Raw genomic sequence first — 17,423 nt, forward strand, 5'->3', positions numbered from 1 at the left:
CTGGGCCTGCCACTGAATTTGAGACCATGGGCTTCCTGAGTACTGGATGAAGCTCCCAGCATAGCACATTGCAACAGTGGAATTTTAAAAAGAAAAAATTCATATTCCTACAGTTCCATACGCCATACAGCCATATTTCTAAGTGATATGATGTCAACAAAAGTCTTGGCTGGTGCTGCCATGAAACTTATTATTTGCAAAACTAAGAAACAATGGACTCAGCTAGAAAACCCCTTAACCCTTTGCCCTTCTATCCTTGATCCTTCTTCCCTTTGACCTGCTTTAAACATGTATGCCTGTCACAGAAAATAGCAGATATTAAAAGCAGACATACAAAAGAGATGTTAAGATGATATTAAAAAAGTAGCTAACATCCATTTGTCAAATCTTCACAACTTGAATAGCAATTAATAAATAAAACCTTAACATATGAAAAAGAAAGTAAGAATTTTGGTGATATTAACTATAAACTAGATTGGTGTACGGCAGGGGTAAAAATTATTACATTGTTACTCACCAAGGAAACCCAGAACTTCCCTGGCCCAGAGTAGAAGCCACAAAGGATGGGAGAGGGGTTGGGTGGAATGAAGATTTCAGGCAGTGGCTCCTCTTCCTCTTCTTCCTCCTCTTCCTGGAATTCTTTTTCTGCATCTTCTCCCATCTCTTCTATTAGCTTCTTTATCCTTTCTTCCCTTTCCTTTGCCTTCAACTCCTTTTGCTTTTCTCTCTTTTCAATTTCTATTAATCTCTTTTAAAAGAGACATGAAGTAGATATCAAAACAACTGTAACATTCCTTTACACTATTGAGAAGAAAGTAGAAGGAAGATAGGGTTCTAGAAAAACCCATAGCTCTGATGTAACAAACAATAACATTTAAAAATAATAATCATTGTAGGATTTCTGTTTTAACCCCTATTGTTGGTTTATAGAAATTATTTTGTAATTTCCTCCTAACAGAGGGTTTAAACATAGTTTTCTCTCAGAGCCTGTTACTATCCATGCAGGACCTAGATGGATTGAAACAGTCCCTGGGGAAAGTTGTTTCCAGCTTTAATAACTCTGTGATTTAGGTTCTCCTTGTCTATCATCTAGTCATTGAAAAATACCCCAACACTACTGTCCCTCCTTTTCCTGTCTTTTACCTCTTTTGTTCATTCTGCTCTATTACCTTCCTAATTCATAGGATCTCATCACTTCAATATTCTCCTCAACCCATAGCACAAGAGTTAACAACTAGAATCAACAAATGGGACTTAATTAAACTTAAAAGTTTTTTTCTCAGCAAAAGAAACAATAAGAGAGGTAAATAGGGAGCCTACATCCTGGGAACAAATTTTTACGCCTCACACTTCAGATAGAGCCCTAATATCCAGGGTATACAAAGAACTCAAAAAATTAGACAATAAGATAACAAATAACCCAATCAACAAATGGGCCAAGGACCTGAACAGACACTTCTCAGAGGAGGACATACAATCAATCAACAAGTACATGAAAAAATGCTCACCATCTCTAGCAGTCAGAGAAATGCAAATCAAAACCACCCTAAGATACCATCTCACTCCAGTAAGATTGGCAGCCACTATGAAGTCAAACAACAACAAGTGCTGGTGAGGATGTGGAGAAAAGGGTACACTTGCACATTGCTGGTGGGACTGCAAATTGGTGCGGCCAATTTGGAAAGCAGTTTGGAGATTCCTGGGAAAGCTGGGAATGGAACCACCATTTGACCCTGCTATTGCCCTTCTCGGACTATTCCCTGAAGACCTTAAAGGAGCATGCTACAGGGATACTGCCACATCGATGTTCATAGCAGCACAATTCACAATAGCTAGACTGTGGAACCAACCCAGATGCCCTTCAATAGATGAATGGATAAAAAAAAAATGTGGCATCTATACACAATGGAGTACTATGCAGCAATAAAAAATGACAAAATCATAGAATTTTGCAGGGAAATGGATGGCACTAGAGCAGATTATGCTTAGTGAAGCTAGCCAATCCCTAAAAAACAAATACCAAATGTCTTCTTTGATATAATGAGAGCAACTATGAACAGAGCAGGGAGGAAGAGTAGGAAGAAAAGATTAACATTAAACAGAGACATGAGATGGGAGGGAAAGGGAGAGAAAAGGGAAATTGCATGGAAATGAAGGGAGACCCTCATTGCTAAACAAAATTACATATAAGAGGTTGTGAGGGGAATGGGAAAATAAACAAAGAGAGAAATGAATTACAGTAGATGGGGTAGAGAGAGAAGTTGGGAGGGGAGGGGAGGGGGGATAGTAGGGGATAGGAAAGGTAGCAGAATACAACAGTTACTAATAGGGCATTATGTAAAATTGTGGATGTGTAACTGACATGATTCTGCAATCTGCATTTGGGGTAAAATTGGGGGTTCATAACCCACTTCAATCTAATGTGTGAAATATGATATGTCAAGAGCTTTGTAATGTTGTGAACAACCAATAAAAAAATTAAAAAAAATATTCTCCTCAAACACTCACAACGATCCCAGTGGTCTAAATTGAAATGTCTTGGCTGGTATTTAAGGGGCTCCAGGCTCTCTGGTCACAGACTTCTACTATATCCCTCCACAAACTGCATTCCTCCATTTTACCAGTCCATTCTTCATCTCCTGAAAACACTCACAACTCTGCCTTCCATCAAGATGTTCGCCCACTAAATCTTGAATGTCATTCTCTCCATTTCAACTTTTCAGAATCCTTCCAAGCTTCTACGTATTAAAGGTCACTTCCATGCAACCATCTTTGACTTCCTCCCACTCCTCCCACTCTGACATCAGCATCTTCTATCCTTAAAATTCTTCCTTGATCCTTCTAGTGGACACTACTTGAATTTTAGTGTTTATTCACTACTACATTCTAATAGCTGCTTTCCTACCAGATTATAAGCTCCTTAAGGTCAGGGTGTATTTGTTATTTTTTTGTTTGTTTATTGTTTTTCTTGGTATTCCCCCAGCATTTCTTACAGGATAGTTTATATCCTAAAGAGAGAGAGAAAATATTAGGAGATAATGCCTTAACAATATCACATACCAGAATCTTAGATTTGACACTTGTGAAATGGAAACATTTTAAGCACATATCATGGATTTCATAGGAAACTACATCACGATCTTTCTCTTCTTCCTTAATGGTTGGACATGGAGCTTCAAGAACATAACCATTCTCACAGAAAATCAATAAAGTACTGTCAGGCTAAAAAAGAAAGATTAAACATGCCATTTACATTTAGGAAATTTCTTTTCTTTTTAAAGCAGCTTTATTTAAGTATAATTGACATACAATATTTTAATCTGATTTTTGTCCCTGTGACCAAAAGACTACAAGAAAAATTAGAAGAGGAAAAGTTTAGTTTTGGCTCATGGTTTCTGAGGTTCAGTCCCTGGTCAGCAGATTCCATAGCTCTGGGTCCAAGTGAGGCAAAACATCAATCATGACAGAAGGGTGTGGCAGAGGGAAGCAGCTCAGGATGAAGCAATCAAGAAGCAGAGAGATCCACTTATTAGGGACAAAATGTATACCCTAAAGGCACCCCAGTGACCTACCTCCTCTAGCCACAACCTACCTGCCTACAATTACCACCCAGCTAATCCATATCAGTGGATCAATCTTAGGTTACAACTCTCCTAATCTAATCATTTCACCACTGACCATGCTTACATTATCTCACACATAAGCTCTTGGGGACATCTCATAACATTTAATAAATTACACATGTTTAATATACAAAGATTATCAATTTGGATACTTTTTAGGATTAAACTATATTATGTAAAAGATATACATCACTAGATATAAAAGATTATTTCATAATAATAAAAGGCTCAGGCTGGGGATGTGGTTCAAGCGGTAGCGTGCTCTCCTGGCATGCGTGCGGCCCGGGTTCGATCCTCAGCACCACATACCAACAAAGATGTTGTGTCCGCCGAGAACTAAAAAATAAATATTAAAAAAATTCTCTCTCTCTCTCTCTCTCTCTCTCTCTCTCTCTCTCTCTCTCTCTCCCCCCCCACACACTCTCTCTTTAAAAAAAAAAAGGCTCAATTCACCAGAAAATTACTAATTTATAATTACAAACAATAATAGTATGGCTTCACAATATTTTTAAAAAAGCATCAAACTCAGAAGGGAGAATATTCAATGAAACAAAAAGATTTATAAAATATCTCTAGCAGCAACAACCAAGTGGAAGATTCAAATAATATGGATAATTTAACTATGCAATTTAAAAACTTGAACTATAAAAATACAAAGTAGAATATATATTCTTTTCAAACATAAGATGAGCATTTATAAACTTCTCATCAATAAATTTTAGAGTATTAAAATAATATAGGATTTATTCTTTTGCTAAAATGCAATTGCTGTAGATATCAATAATAAAAAGATAATTAGAAATTCCTTATGTTTGGAAATTAAGAACATTCTTCTAAATAGCCAGTATGTCAAAAAAAAATCAAAATGAAACTGAGAAAATATTTTGTACTGAATGATAATGAAAATACTATGTCATCTAAACTTGTGGGATATAGCAAAAACCTACATAGTTTCAGAACGATGCCTATAAAGAAGACGAATAATAAAGTATAAATAGCCATTTCATGAAAGTAGGGCAACATATAATAAAATAAACCATAAGAAAGTAAATGTATGCAAATGATAAAAGAGCATAATTTAATGAAATAAAAAATAATAAAGCCAAATGCTTCTTGAAAACACTAATAAAATTGATCAACTTCTACCAAGACTAATTAAGGAAAGGGTGGGAGGAAGACAGAGAATATAAATAACCACTATAAAATATGAAAAGGGCATATCACTACAGATTCTGTGATATTAAGGATATTATCAAAATTACAAGTAATACATTTTAAAATTCAAAAGAAAGTTTCCTAGGAAAAAACATGTACTTCCCAAAATTGAGTCAAGAATAGTTAATCTTAATATCACTGTAATCATTGAAGACACTGAATTCAAACTTTAAAATTATATCATAAAGGAAAAAAAAACCAGTTAAGATGACTCTGGTACCAAATCTGTCAAACATTCAAAATTCTAATATAATAAAAAATCTTCAAGAGAACAGAAAAAGAGGAATTAGTTCTCAATTTTTCTCAGGGGGTAGAATAGCCTTAATAACAAGTCTGATGATGAAATATGAGGACAGAAAATAATGCAATGTTGCTTATAAACATAGATGAAAAATTCTAATATTAACAACCTGAATTCAATAGCATAAAAAAGTTTTCTAAAACAGCTAATCAGAGAAGAACCAGCAAATCCAGGGCTCAGGGGTCAAGAAGCCAGAGGGAAGAGAAACACAGTGAGGTGAGCTGGACATTCTCTGTACATTTTTCTCCTGAGTACATTTGTCAATTATAGCACAGAACCTAGAAGCCAAGTGGAATGCTGTGTCCTAGAGCTTTAGGCATTATCTCAGAAATGAGGAGAAAAAGTTGGAAGGCCAAAACTATAAGAAAGTAAGGCAACAAGATCCCAGAAAGAAAGAAAATGCAGAAAAGTGAGCCTGGCACTCTGCTGGGCCTTGGCATTTGAAGTACTTACATAGCCCTATGCCATATGGGAACATGATTTGTTCATTTCATCCCAATGGTTACATTATGTTTTATTCCACAATCAATTATGAAAGATGCTACTCCTGGGTATAAAAGTGTGGTTCAAAAATTATTTTCTTTTAGCTCTTTATAGTCCTATATCTACTAAAGAAACTGAATATATTTTTTAAAAATCCTCCTACAAAAAAAATAACTTGGGTCCATTCTCTTTATAGGAGCCAAAAATACCTTGATTCAAAACCTGGCAAGGCCATTTTAAAAGGTGGAAATGATCTACCACACTTTCGTGAATATGGATGCAAAAATCCTTAATAAAATATTAGCAAATGGAGTCTGTGTATGTGTGTTAAAAGCTGGTTTATGTGTGCCAATATGACAAGGAGGTAGGCCAATGTAGGTGGAAAAGATCAAGATCCAAAGCATGAAACATTAAACAGTAAGAAACAAAAATGAGATAGAGGAGGGGAGAGATTCAAGAGATGTTTCAGATGTGTAATTAATAGCACTTAGTAAAACACTGAAGACCAAGGTGGTTAGAGACAGAAATTAGAATCACTTTCAAGATTCTGACTTTGGTGATTAGGAGAATGGTAGACCCAGAGAAATACAGGAGAAAGAACATTAACAGGAATGAATTCTATTTAAACACTTCAAATAATCCTCAGAAAAATCTAAAGATCACCAAATTCTGTTTTCTACATATCTCTGTCCAGTCTTTCATGTCCTGGTCACAGCTTGTCTGGAACACAGCTGTTCAATAGACACACTGCCTATGATCTGTTTCCCTTGTAATGTTATCACCCCACTGGCAAATGCTTGTGTCTGCATATGTAATGTAACTTCATTAGAAATACCCAGAAACAACAGGCAGAAACTTAATGTTTTCAGGCAGGTACAAGATATGACAAGGTATTAGAAGCAAAGAACTATTGCTTTTGAAAAAATGAAGTATGCAGTATATGTAGAGTACATAGATAATTTACTTTGACATTAGTCATCCTCAAATAATATTAGAAACACAAACACTTGACAGACAACACTTCTTGAAATGACTTTAAAATTGTGCTGTTTTAAAAATCTTTTATGTCTATTTTAAAAAATTAACTTTTTTTGAAACAAGTATAGATTCAAAGGACATTGAAAAATTAGTACAGAAGGGTATCATGTACCCTTCACTACCAAAAGCAGGAAATCAACATCAGTATAGAACAGGTATAAGTCTATGTCATTTTATCACATGTGCGGACTCATGTAATCATCATGGAAATCAAGATACAAACTCTCTCATTACCACAAAAATCTCCCTCAAGATGCCCCTTTGTAGGAATACCCACTCCCTTCCTGCTCACCATTCCTAAGCACTGGCAAATATTGCTTTGATTTTTAACTTTGTGCCAAGGGAAATGACTAAAGGATGCACTTATGTTGTATGCTGTGACGTAACATTTACACATTTCATACAGAGATTCCTGTGCAGTTATCACTCCCTTCTTTTGAACCCCCTGCACCTGTCACCTCTCCACATGTCATGAGTCCTCAAAATTAAGGTACAATAATATAAAATATTAATAATAATAATTTGTAACTTTTCTCCTCATAGTTCCCTGCTCTAAATTCACAACATACATTGTCTACATATAAAGATAAGGACTTAGATCTTAGAAATGAGCTTCTGATTGTCAGAGAGACCAATTGACTGATCCAAGTCAGAGCAATCTGACATGTGTACCCAACAACTGTATTATGTGTGTACTCTGACAATGGCCCAAGTCATCATTGTTCAAGAAAAGCCTGATACAACCCTGTTTTTTGAGAGATGTTCATGGCCACCTAATTAAGAGTACAGAAGAGAAGGAAGGTGGTGAGGAGAGCAGAGAGGTCCTGAATGATGCTCAACTGACCAAGCCACCTGATAACCAAAGGTTGGGGCTAATAATTCCACTCACTATTCTCTAGCCACAAAATCACTTCACTATGTTGCTAGGGTTTAGATGTGAGATATATGCCAAAAGCTCATGTGCGAGACAAGACAAGAAAGTTTAGAGGTGAAATGATTGGGTTATGAAAACCTTAACCTAATCAGTATGTTAACTGATGAACTGAATAGGTGGGATTAACTGAGTGGTGACTGGGCAGGTAGGGTATGACTGGAGGAGGTGGGTCATTGGGGCAGGTCTTTTGGTGTATATGTTGTGAGCTGATCTTAGGCTGATCTCTGCTTCCTGGTGCAATGTTCCCTGCTGCTTTCCTCTGCCACATCTTTCCACCATGATATTCTGCCTCACCTTGAGCCCTGAGGAATGGAGCCAGCCTTCTATGAACTGAGACCTCTGAAACTATGGGCCCAAAAATGAACTTTTCCTCCTCAAATTGTTCTTGTCAGTACTTTTGGTCATGGCAACAAAAAAAGCTGACTAAAACATACATAGTAATTGAGATTGAAGTTTGAGGAAAAGTAATAATGACTCACATGTAAAATTGAAGACCATATTAGTTGGCAAACAGGTCCAGGAGTGTTAATGTAACCAATTGGCTTATAATTCTTTTCCACTTCAAAGAAAAAGACGGTTTGATCTTTACTCTAAAAGAGGTACACCCAACAAACTTACATTACTATGAAATCTAGTTTTAAAACATGAATAACATTTAATGGTATATGTTATATACACTGAATACTTATACATACAATGGTCATATATCTCAGATTATTCTGAAGTAATTCTTCAAATATTTGCTTTATCTCCCCATGTGTTCTAGTATGTGGTTCTGAAATTTTGATTATCATTCTTATACATAAATCAATTCACAAAAAGTTCTATAATGCATATGCTCACATCTTAATGCATGAAAATTTTTCAGTTATTCTCTTCATTAATGCCAGTTCAACTTTGTTGCTATTGCAGTCCTAGAGATTGAACCTAGGGCCTTGTGAATATTAGGCAAGTGTTCTACCACTAAGCTACACACTCAGCTATGGTAATTCTACTTAAGAATGTACCCACACTATAAAATGCTGATTTATAAATAATACATCTAGCAGTTGAAATTTTCTATGTATTTAAAATAAATAAAAACTAAATTGAGTAATGTTTACAAATTGGTAAGAATATCTTAAATATTGAACAGAGTACACTGAAAGAATATGAATACAGTGAAAGCAAAATATTAATATATTCTTAGATAATTAATTTCAGTAAAGCACAATTAAGTAGGTGGACTTATAAGGTAAGGTTAACCATCACATTGCAATAGGAACCAGGAGGGGAATCTTCAGCTTACCCCTGTGGCTAGAACTTCTGCATCACGTTCATATGCTAAAGCAGTGACTTGAGCAGTATGGGGTTTGAAAACGTGCTTCAAAAATATATCGACATCGGGAACTTTTTTCCGTCCTGCAAAAATTTTGAGCCCTTTCGGATCATAAAGTTCAAGAATTCGAACAACCCCATCTTCAAATCCTACAGCAATTTGTGCTCCAGAGTAGCTCACCTGAAAAAAAAAATTGAATGTGCAGGACCTAAATTTAGTTTAGAAATGTGTACTACAGGACAAATAAGTCATTTTACCTCAATTTGGGTAATTTACATTGCCTGCCCACTGGTAATTTCTCATATCATTTTCAGGTAACCTCTATCATTCTAGGACAATGTTTTTTAATCACTAAGGGCTACAAGAAGGGCAAACAATGGCAATGCAAGCTTTAATGAGCAAACATAGCAGAGTGGCTGCTGCAGCATCCTAGGATACTATCACCAGTGACTCAACAGTGAACATAAATAGACTCAATCCTTGGTTTCAGAATTTAAAGTCCCCTATCGTCACACAAATTCGTGTGAAATATGAACTGAAGCAAGTGATGAACAAGAGAAACATATTCTCTGAGGACATACAAAAAAGAAAACTGACCTAGATTGAAGGCTTCCATAAGGAAGAGATAGTAGATCTAAGATTAGAAGGATACTCAGAGATTAACTAGATACAGGGAGGTGGGACATGAACTCCTGAAAGAGGATATAATTTGTGCAAAGGTTCTGGTCAAAAAAGAACATAACTCAGGGAAGTCATAGTTCCACTATAGCAGACTAGAGTGAGGAAGCTGAGCTTCCACAAGAGGCTTGGGTGGAAGACAGGCAGGCACGTGGTTATAAAATTGCTTTACATGACACATAGGCAGCCTATGTCTAAATAGTAATAGGAAATTGTCAAAAAGTTTGTAGTTAGGGATTATAGGAGAAAGGGGGGTGACATTGGTCAGACTGTTTCAAAACTTTCATCCAAGTTGCAGTATGCAAAACAGATGTAAGTTGGTCTAGACAGGGTGTAAGGAAACCTTTTGGAAGGCATTCTAAGAGATGGCTACTGTACTGCAGGAGATCAGTGGTGGCCACTTGGTCTGAGGTATTGTAGTAGAGAAGAGGGATGTGGATATATTTTAGAAAGCAGTATGATAGCCCTATTTGTGATGACTGGATATGGGGAAGAAGGCAGGGGAATGTGTCAGGGATGACTGATAGTAGAATTTATTGAAACAGAAAATATTGGAAGAGAGCTAGGTGTCTAGTTGTTTTAGAGGGAGTGATGACTGGGATTGAACAGATGATCATGAATTTCATCTTGACATTTTGAATTTGAGGTCCCCTTAAAATCTCAAAATGGAGAGGATATTTAACCTGCAGCTTAGAAGAAAATTCTGAGCAAGAGATATAAATCCAGTAATGTCTGTATGCACTAAATATCCTGTCTTGGAGGGCAGTGGGGAGAAGTGCAAAAGCCCAGGCATCCTTTAAAGCAGAATGACCATCCCTGAGGCCAGGCAATTATAAGAATATTAGGAATAAGAAAATGGCACGCCATTCAACGAAGATTTACTAAGTGTCTAAATGTATTAGTAACTGTAGAGGCACAGGAGGTAAAGAAGAATAAGGTATGGCTGTCACAGTAAAAGTCTAATAAAAAAGCAAACAATTTTAGTATGTTGTAATAAATGCTGTCAGAGAAATGCACATAATCTTTAGAGGAAAACACACAGAGGAAGGAAGACCTAAGTCTACTTGAAGATGTGTTCACAGAAAGCCATGAGGAGATGATGTTTGACCTGAGCCAAGTCATCAAGAATAATGTAGAGTCTTCCAGAAGGCAAGCAGTTGGGTATGCAGAAAAGATATTTCAGTTCAAGCATAACATCTGTATGATCATTACTTGGATATAAAGTTAAAAAGGAAACATTGTATGAACATCACACAACTCTCTGAATAAATGAATAAAGGGCATAAGCTATATTTGAAGACTAGGCCTACTGATCCAAGTGCTTTGTCACTTGTACTTATTCTAACCTCACCGTTATAAGGTCTTAAGGAGACCTCAAATTCAAAATATTCAAGATGAAATTCATGAGTTCAAGATGAAATTCATAAGTTCTTTTTATGGTCTAAGTTCTTTTTCTAGTGTTGATCCCATTATAACATTCTCCTCCATTCCAGTCTCCCTATCTATTTTTGGGATTGAACATTTTCTCTTTGATTTTAACCCAAAAGAGTAAAGATTATACATACATATATATATATATATATATATATATATATATATATATATATATATACACACACACACACACACACACACAGCAGGGATTTAACCCAGGGGTGCTGTAACATTGAGCCACATCCCCAGCCCTTTTTAATTTTTATTGCTGAGACAGGGTCTTGCTAAATTGCTTAAGACCTCACTAAGTTGCTGAGGCTGGCCTCAAAATTGTGATCCTCCTACCTTAGTCTCCCAAGTCACAGGAATTACAGACATGCACCACCATGCCCAGCTTCCCCCAAATATTTTCATGGCATTTTAAAGCAAGGCTGAGAATACTCTGACATGCCTCCTATGGAGAGATGAGGTTGAAAGTCCCCCTCTCTTTAATCTGGATGGGGTTTGTGACTATGTGACCACTTAGCCAAGTGAGCATAGTAGAAATATTTTTACTTCTGAGACTAGATCATAAAAGACCATCAGTTTCTGCCTTGTTTGTTGGAAAACTATCTCTTGGAGCCCTGAGTCACCATGTAAGAAGGGTGTGTTACGGTGGGTGTGGTGGTGCATACTTATAATCCCTTTGATTTGGGAGAACAGTCTCAGAAAATTAGTAAGACCTTTGTTGTCAGGGGGCCACCCTGCACAAGAGATAAGCACACCCCCTCAGCCATGAGTAATGAGTAATGAGGGTATTGAACTGGCATGGCACGTTGTGCAAAGCAAGTGGGCCTTACCTTTGCTAGGCAAGGAAGTGCAGCTCTGGGCTTGGGCATCACCCAATGGGACTGGGCTACTCCTGCCCCAGTTTCTTGTAACACAATCCCTTGCCTTGTTTGGGTGGAATATTCTATGAATGTTTTTTCCCTAATAAATATAGGGGTTCGAGGTGCTCACTCTCTCTCTTGCCTCCCTTGTTCCTCTTGCCCTCCAGCATGGGAGCTGACACCTGAGGTCTCAGAGCCATTCCTGACCCCACAAAAGTATTTGTGTGTTTGTGTGGTCTTTTTGTTGCCAGACCAATCCATGTGGAGTGACCCTGATTCCATCACCCACGCAGGATGTGGGTGATACCTTATCAACTTAGAAAGACCTTTCTTAAAATAGAAGATAAAAAGGGCTAGGGATATAGCTCAGTGTAAAGTGCCCCAGGTTAATTCCCATGCCAATGAATAAATAAATAAAAGCCTCCCCTGAGGCTTGCATGCTGTGATGAAGTAGAAGTCACATGAAGAAGCCATTAGGGAAATCCTCCTGTGATAATCCCAGTTTAGTCCAGCCTTCAAGTCATCCAACCCAGGTGCCAGCCTTGTGATCAAGAAGCCTGTGGATTATTCCAGGCCCCATTCAAGTCTTCCCAGATGAGGCCTCAGACTCTGAACCAAAGACAATACATCCCTGCTATCACCTGTGTGAATTTCCAATCCAAATAGCATGTGAGCAAACTAAATAACTATTATTTTATAACCCCACACTTTGGGGTAGTATATCCCACAGTAATAGATAACCGATAAAAAATCCCTATCCCTGGCGATGTTTTCACAATAGTTGTTGTCATTATATATCAGAGCATGTACTTAATTTATTTATTTGGTGTATCATCTGTCTCTGCCTCCCTCCCACTAAAGACTAAAGTCCAGGAAGGCAAGTATTTCTATCTTTTGGTTCACTGCTGTATTCCTAGAAGCTAGAACAAAATGCAGCACACTGTAGACACTCTAGAAATATTAACAGGATGAATGAAATCAGAAGCAGGTAGATACACAAAGACCTCCTGGGTAATGACTTTGCCACATTGAACTATTACTAGTCTGTAGTTGGCATTAAAAAATACCATTTTCATTCAAAATAGGACCAACCCCATAACATTAGTGAAATCATGATATTATTTCTATTATGTTCTGAGTGAAATAAACTAACAAAATTTTTATTCTTTTCTAAAATTCTGAGTCAGAAATATCTGTCTTCCCATAAAATAGCAATGATATATTTAGTAATAAATAGAATCTGGTAGAAGTTCATTATAATATAAAACTTACTATCCGGGGTACCCAGGTGAGGGCAGTACCTCCTTGTTTGAATTTCATCTGAGTCAAAGGATTTTTGCTAGCAAAATCATAGATTCGAACAGAACCTACAGAGAGATGGTTTTAAAAAAACAAATTATATACATAATATTTCTTTAAATGATCTTGACTCACTTTTATGTTGAGTATTATAAAAAAGAGATTTCATAAATAATCAAATCAGCTGGCAATTCAACAACCCTTCATTCATTATTAAAAATTTTCCTTGTCCATCCTCATACAGATAATTCATAAAAATGAATAATGAAGAAGACAACTGATGACTCTCTGGTAGATTGGTTTCACCTTGGACAGGCTACACTGATTTGCCATAAATCAAAAAAGAAAAAAGATGATGGAAAAACTAGGAAGAGCATGAACATAGATAATATCAAAATGAATTTTCATGAACAACTTAAAGAGCTTGAGTCTTCATTTTAATTTCTCACAATAACCTTGATGCTTTTCCACCCTCTCCACTCCACAGCAACCTACCTCACCTGTACTCCCAAAGGGAAAATTTTTTTCCCAAAGGCAAATTCTCATATGTTTTTAATTAACACATATAAAAAGTTACATTGAAAACAAAATAAGGCCAGATATCTTTTCACTAAGAGTTCCCACTTACAGTCCAGGGCAGTTGTGGCCATGAGATAAGTGAGAGGAGAAGTAGCTATGGCTTCAATAGCTTCAGAATGGAAGGAAAAGAGACATTCTGGATCCTGGGTCTGAGAACAAACAACTTAGTTAATGCCAAAGACAAGGTGATGTAGAATTAAGGTCAAGTTTATAGCAGTACAGAGAACCCTTTTACACAAGTCTGATTTTATTTGAATAGAAATAATAAGAAGCGGGCTGGGGTCGTAGCTCAGTGGTGGAATGCTTGTCTAGTATGTGTGAGGCACTGGGTTCGATTCTCAGTATCACATATAAATACATAAAAATAAGGTCCATTGACAAACTAAAATAAATTAAAAAAAAGAAATAAGAAAAAGAATAACCAGTTAGAAAAAGCACTGTACTTTGAAATTAAGAAAACCAGATGGAGTGTTGGTTTTGTACAAATGACTGTGATTTTATGTGAGTTATTTCAAATTCCATAAAATGAAATGATGACCACTTCCTGCCTACTAAAGAAGATAGCTGTGAGCATCTCATGACATAATATAAATGAAAATCCCACATATGTACAAAAAGTGCATTGTGTAATGCTAGGCTTTGCCATTGCTACTTTCTGGACAAATTTGGCTATGAGACATACTTTTTATGTAAAAATCATAACGAGAGAGTCCAAGAGTATTGCATGTTTAGTAGATTTTTTTATTGGAATAATGACCAAATTGAAGAAATATAAAGTATCTTTCAATGAATTTTTTACTATATAAGATAAGGGAAAAGGACAACTTACGATATTTGAAAAACTAAGGTCAAGCTTCCATATGGCTCCATTGGCATCCTAAAAAATTAAACACTTAAATGTGTTATATTTTTTCATTTTGAATTTTCATCAAATTAAAAATATTTCCTTCTATTTTTTAGTTAAAGTAAAAACAAACAATAATATCAAAAGCTTACATATATTATAAAGTGTGATTGGCATTTAATAAAAGCAACTTGTATATACTTTAGAATACAACCACCCAATAAGCAAAGCAATCTCATAATACTTATAGTTAAAAGGACATCCAATCCAGACAATCAATTATACTACTCTTTTAATTTTATATCTTGGTGATTTTCAAAAGCCCAGAGAGAACAATGCAACTTACCTGAGCCAACCACAAGTTATATCCAGGTGCATTTATTTTTATCAGAGAAAATAGTTTGACATTCTTATCTACTTGAAGTTCATTAATAGGCTCAATCTCCAATAATCCAGTATCATCTACAGTATCAGCAGTGTCTATTGTCTCAAAGTCCCATATCTTATAAAATTAATAAGAAAATAGTCAATCAGTAGTTTCATTTATTTCTAAGCCAGAAGTTACAACTTTTTGCAAAAGTCATACTTGTTACATGGAAATTAACAATGAGTAGGAGTAATTACAATACCACCAAACCTGACCTCTGAAATCTTATTCTGAACTGAGGTATAAAAAATCATTCTAAGGGCTGGGGGTGTGGCTCAGTGGCAGAACGCTTGCTTAGCATGTGTGAGGTATTGGATTCGATTCTCAAAACCACATACAAATAAATAAATAACAAAGGTCTGTCGACAACTAAATAAATATTTTTTTTAAAAAATCATTTTATTATCCTTTGTATGTGTAGAGATTAATGATAAAGTACTATATTTTGGGTGGGATGGTACCAGGGATTGATCTTAGGGGCACTTGACCACGAGCCACATCCCCAGGCCTATTTTGTTTTATTTAGAGAGAGGGTCTCACTAAGTTGCTTTGCACCTCACCTTTGCTGAGGCTGGCTTGGAATTTGCCATCCTCCTGTCTCAGCCTCCCAAGCAGCTGGGATTACAAGCATGCACCACCAAGCTCAGTGAGAAAGTACTATCTTACATAATAATTTTAATTTGCCTGAAAGGAGCTTTATTGGAAGGTTTTTTGTTTATAAAAAGTGTCCATAAAAAGTAAATAATTCAGTTGTTCAGCAAGACATTATAGTGAGCCTTGTTTTACATACACCAGAATGCCTCTGGAAGGGGAAATATACTCTTGTGTAGCGATTCAAGTACTATCTTAATTATAAGCTGAGAAAACACATATAGATGATGGCTTCATTTAAAAAAATGTTTCTGTTCCTTAAAGAAAATGTGGTGTACGTATACACAATAGAGTTTCATTCAAACATAAAAAAGAACAAAATTATGCTATCAGCAGGAAAATGATGGAACTGGAAAGCATCATGATAAATGAAATAAGTTAGACTCAGAAAGTCAAGGGTCACATATTTTCTCACATGTGAATGCTAAAGAGAAGACGGCGGGGGGTGGGGGGAAGAAGGGGAGAAAGTCTCATGAAAATACAAGTGAGACCAGTAGGGTAGAAGAATGTGGTCAAGGGGATGAAGGAGAAAAGGCCAATAGGAGGTACTGGGGAATGAAATTGATCAAATTATGTGATGTGCATGTAAGAATATGCCACAGTGAAATCCATTATTCTCTAAAATTATTATGAGCCAATAAAAAATTATTTAAAGAAAATGCTTCTCTTCCTTAATACCAATTTATACTCTACTATCTCAAATAAGGATAGTTGCTCCTTGGGAGGAGAGACAAGAATACCACAGAAGGCTGAAGGAGCACTGTCTCACTTCACCATGGATGGCAGAGACTCAGAAGGACTTCCGTTAAATGCCAACTCTTGCCCCAGAGAGATCTGTTCACATACCCTGCCTGCCATGTTATCCTAGACCCAAACTATAGGCAAGTAACTTCTGGAAGATTGTTATTGTCCCATGGATTAGCCTGGTTGGGTGGAAAAGGCCAGATTCTAGGAGCAGACAAATCCATGGCAATTGGGGTAGGTTTTCCCTTGAAGGTAAAGGGTAGAGATTTACAGTCTGAGGAATGAAGACATGAGGGTAGGCTTTGAAAAGTGAAACAAGTTTAGAAATGAGGGTTTTCAAGATGGTGTAATAGAGCAGGTTGCTTTTCTGGCCATTCCATGGAGTGAAAATAAGAAAGCAGACAGGCAGCTTCTCGGCAAAATGGGAGGAGGGTGGGGATTGAAGCAGGAGGATTTTGAGTTCAAAGCCAGCCTCAGCAATTTAGCAAGGCACTTAGCAACTCAGCAAGACCCTGTCTCAAATAAAATATTTAAAAAGGGCAGGGGATGTGGCTCAGTGGTAATTGTTCCTGGTTTTAATCCCTGGTACCAAAAAAAGGCAGGGAGGGACTTCTGAAATTTAATACTGGACACTCAAAAGTAAATCGGGAACTCAAGAGGTTAGATATTAATAATAAGATAACCACAAAATCTCCAGCACTACAGCTGTTTCTACAGCTAGGGGCACCAGCCAATGCAGTCCCTCTATGAGCACAGTGGAGGGATGAGGAAATTAAAGGAACTGACATTTTTAAGAGGACTGAGGCATGTCTGGGTACAGAGAGTTTAGAGATCAAAGACATTGACCTATTAAACTGAAAGGCACATGGCACACTATCCTTAAACAGGAAAGAAACCACATCTCCCCCAGTGGTGTGCAAAGGACAGAGGAAGAAACCATTTTGTAGTCACAGTACAGAGACCAGCAGCTGAGGGAGTTGAGACGA

The 17,423-nt window shown here is 36.7% G+C and overlaps 1 protein-coding gene across 1 annotated transcript in view; it reads right to left on the bottom strand.

The window, feature by feature from the left end:
• CFAP44 (cilia and flagella associated protein 44) overlaps positions 1–17,423 on the bottom strand; it is a gene marked incomplete at both ends in the record, with an annotated part of 96,454 nt that overhangs the window by 56,750 nt on the left and 22,281 nt on the right. The window contains 8 exons of the mRNA XM_081302687.1: positions 518–748; positions 3,061–3,222; positions 8,074–8,184; positions 8,883–9,092; positions 13,166–13,260; positions 13,821–13,920; positions 14,601–14,648; positions 14,962–15,117. Of these exons, the coding sequence (XP_081158813.1) occupies positions 518–748; positions 3,061–3,222; positions 8,074–8,184; positions 8,883–9,092; positions 13,166–13,260; positions 13,821–13,920; positions 14,601–14,648; positions 14,962–15,117 (1,113 nt within the window). The remainder of the gene's footprint in view (positions 1–517; positions 749–3,060; positions 3,223–8,073; positions 8,185–8,882; positions 9,093–13,165; positions 13,261–13,820; positions 13,921–14,600; positions 14,649–14,961; positions 15,118–17,423) is intronic.

This window comes from Spermophilus citellus (genome assembly GCF_964194105.1).
Source record: "Spermophilus citellus genome assembly, chromosome: 7".
NCBI lineage: Eukaryota > Metazoa > Chordata > Mammalia > Rodentia > Sciuridae > Spermophilus > Spermophilus citellus.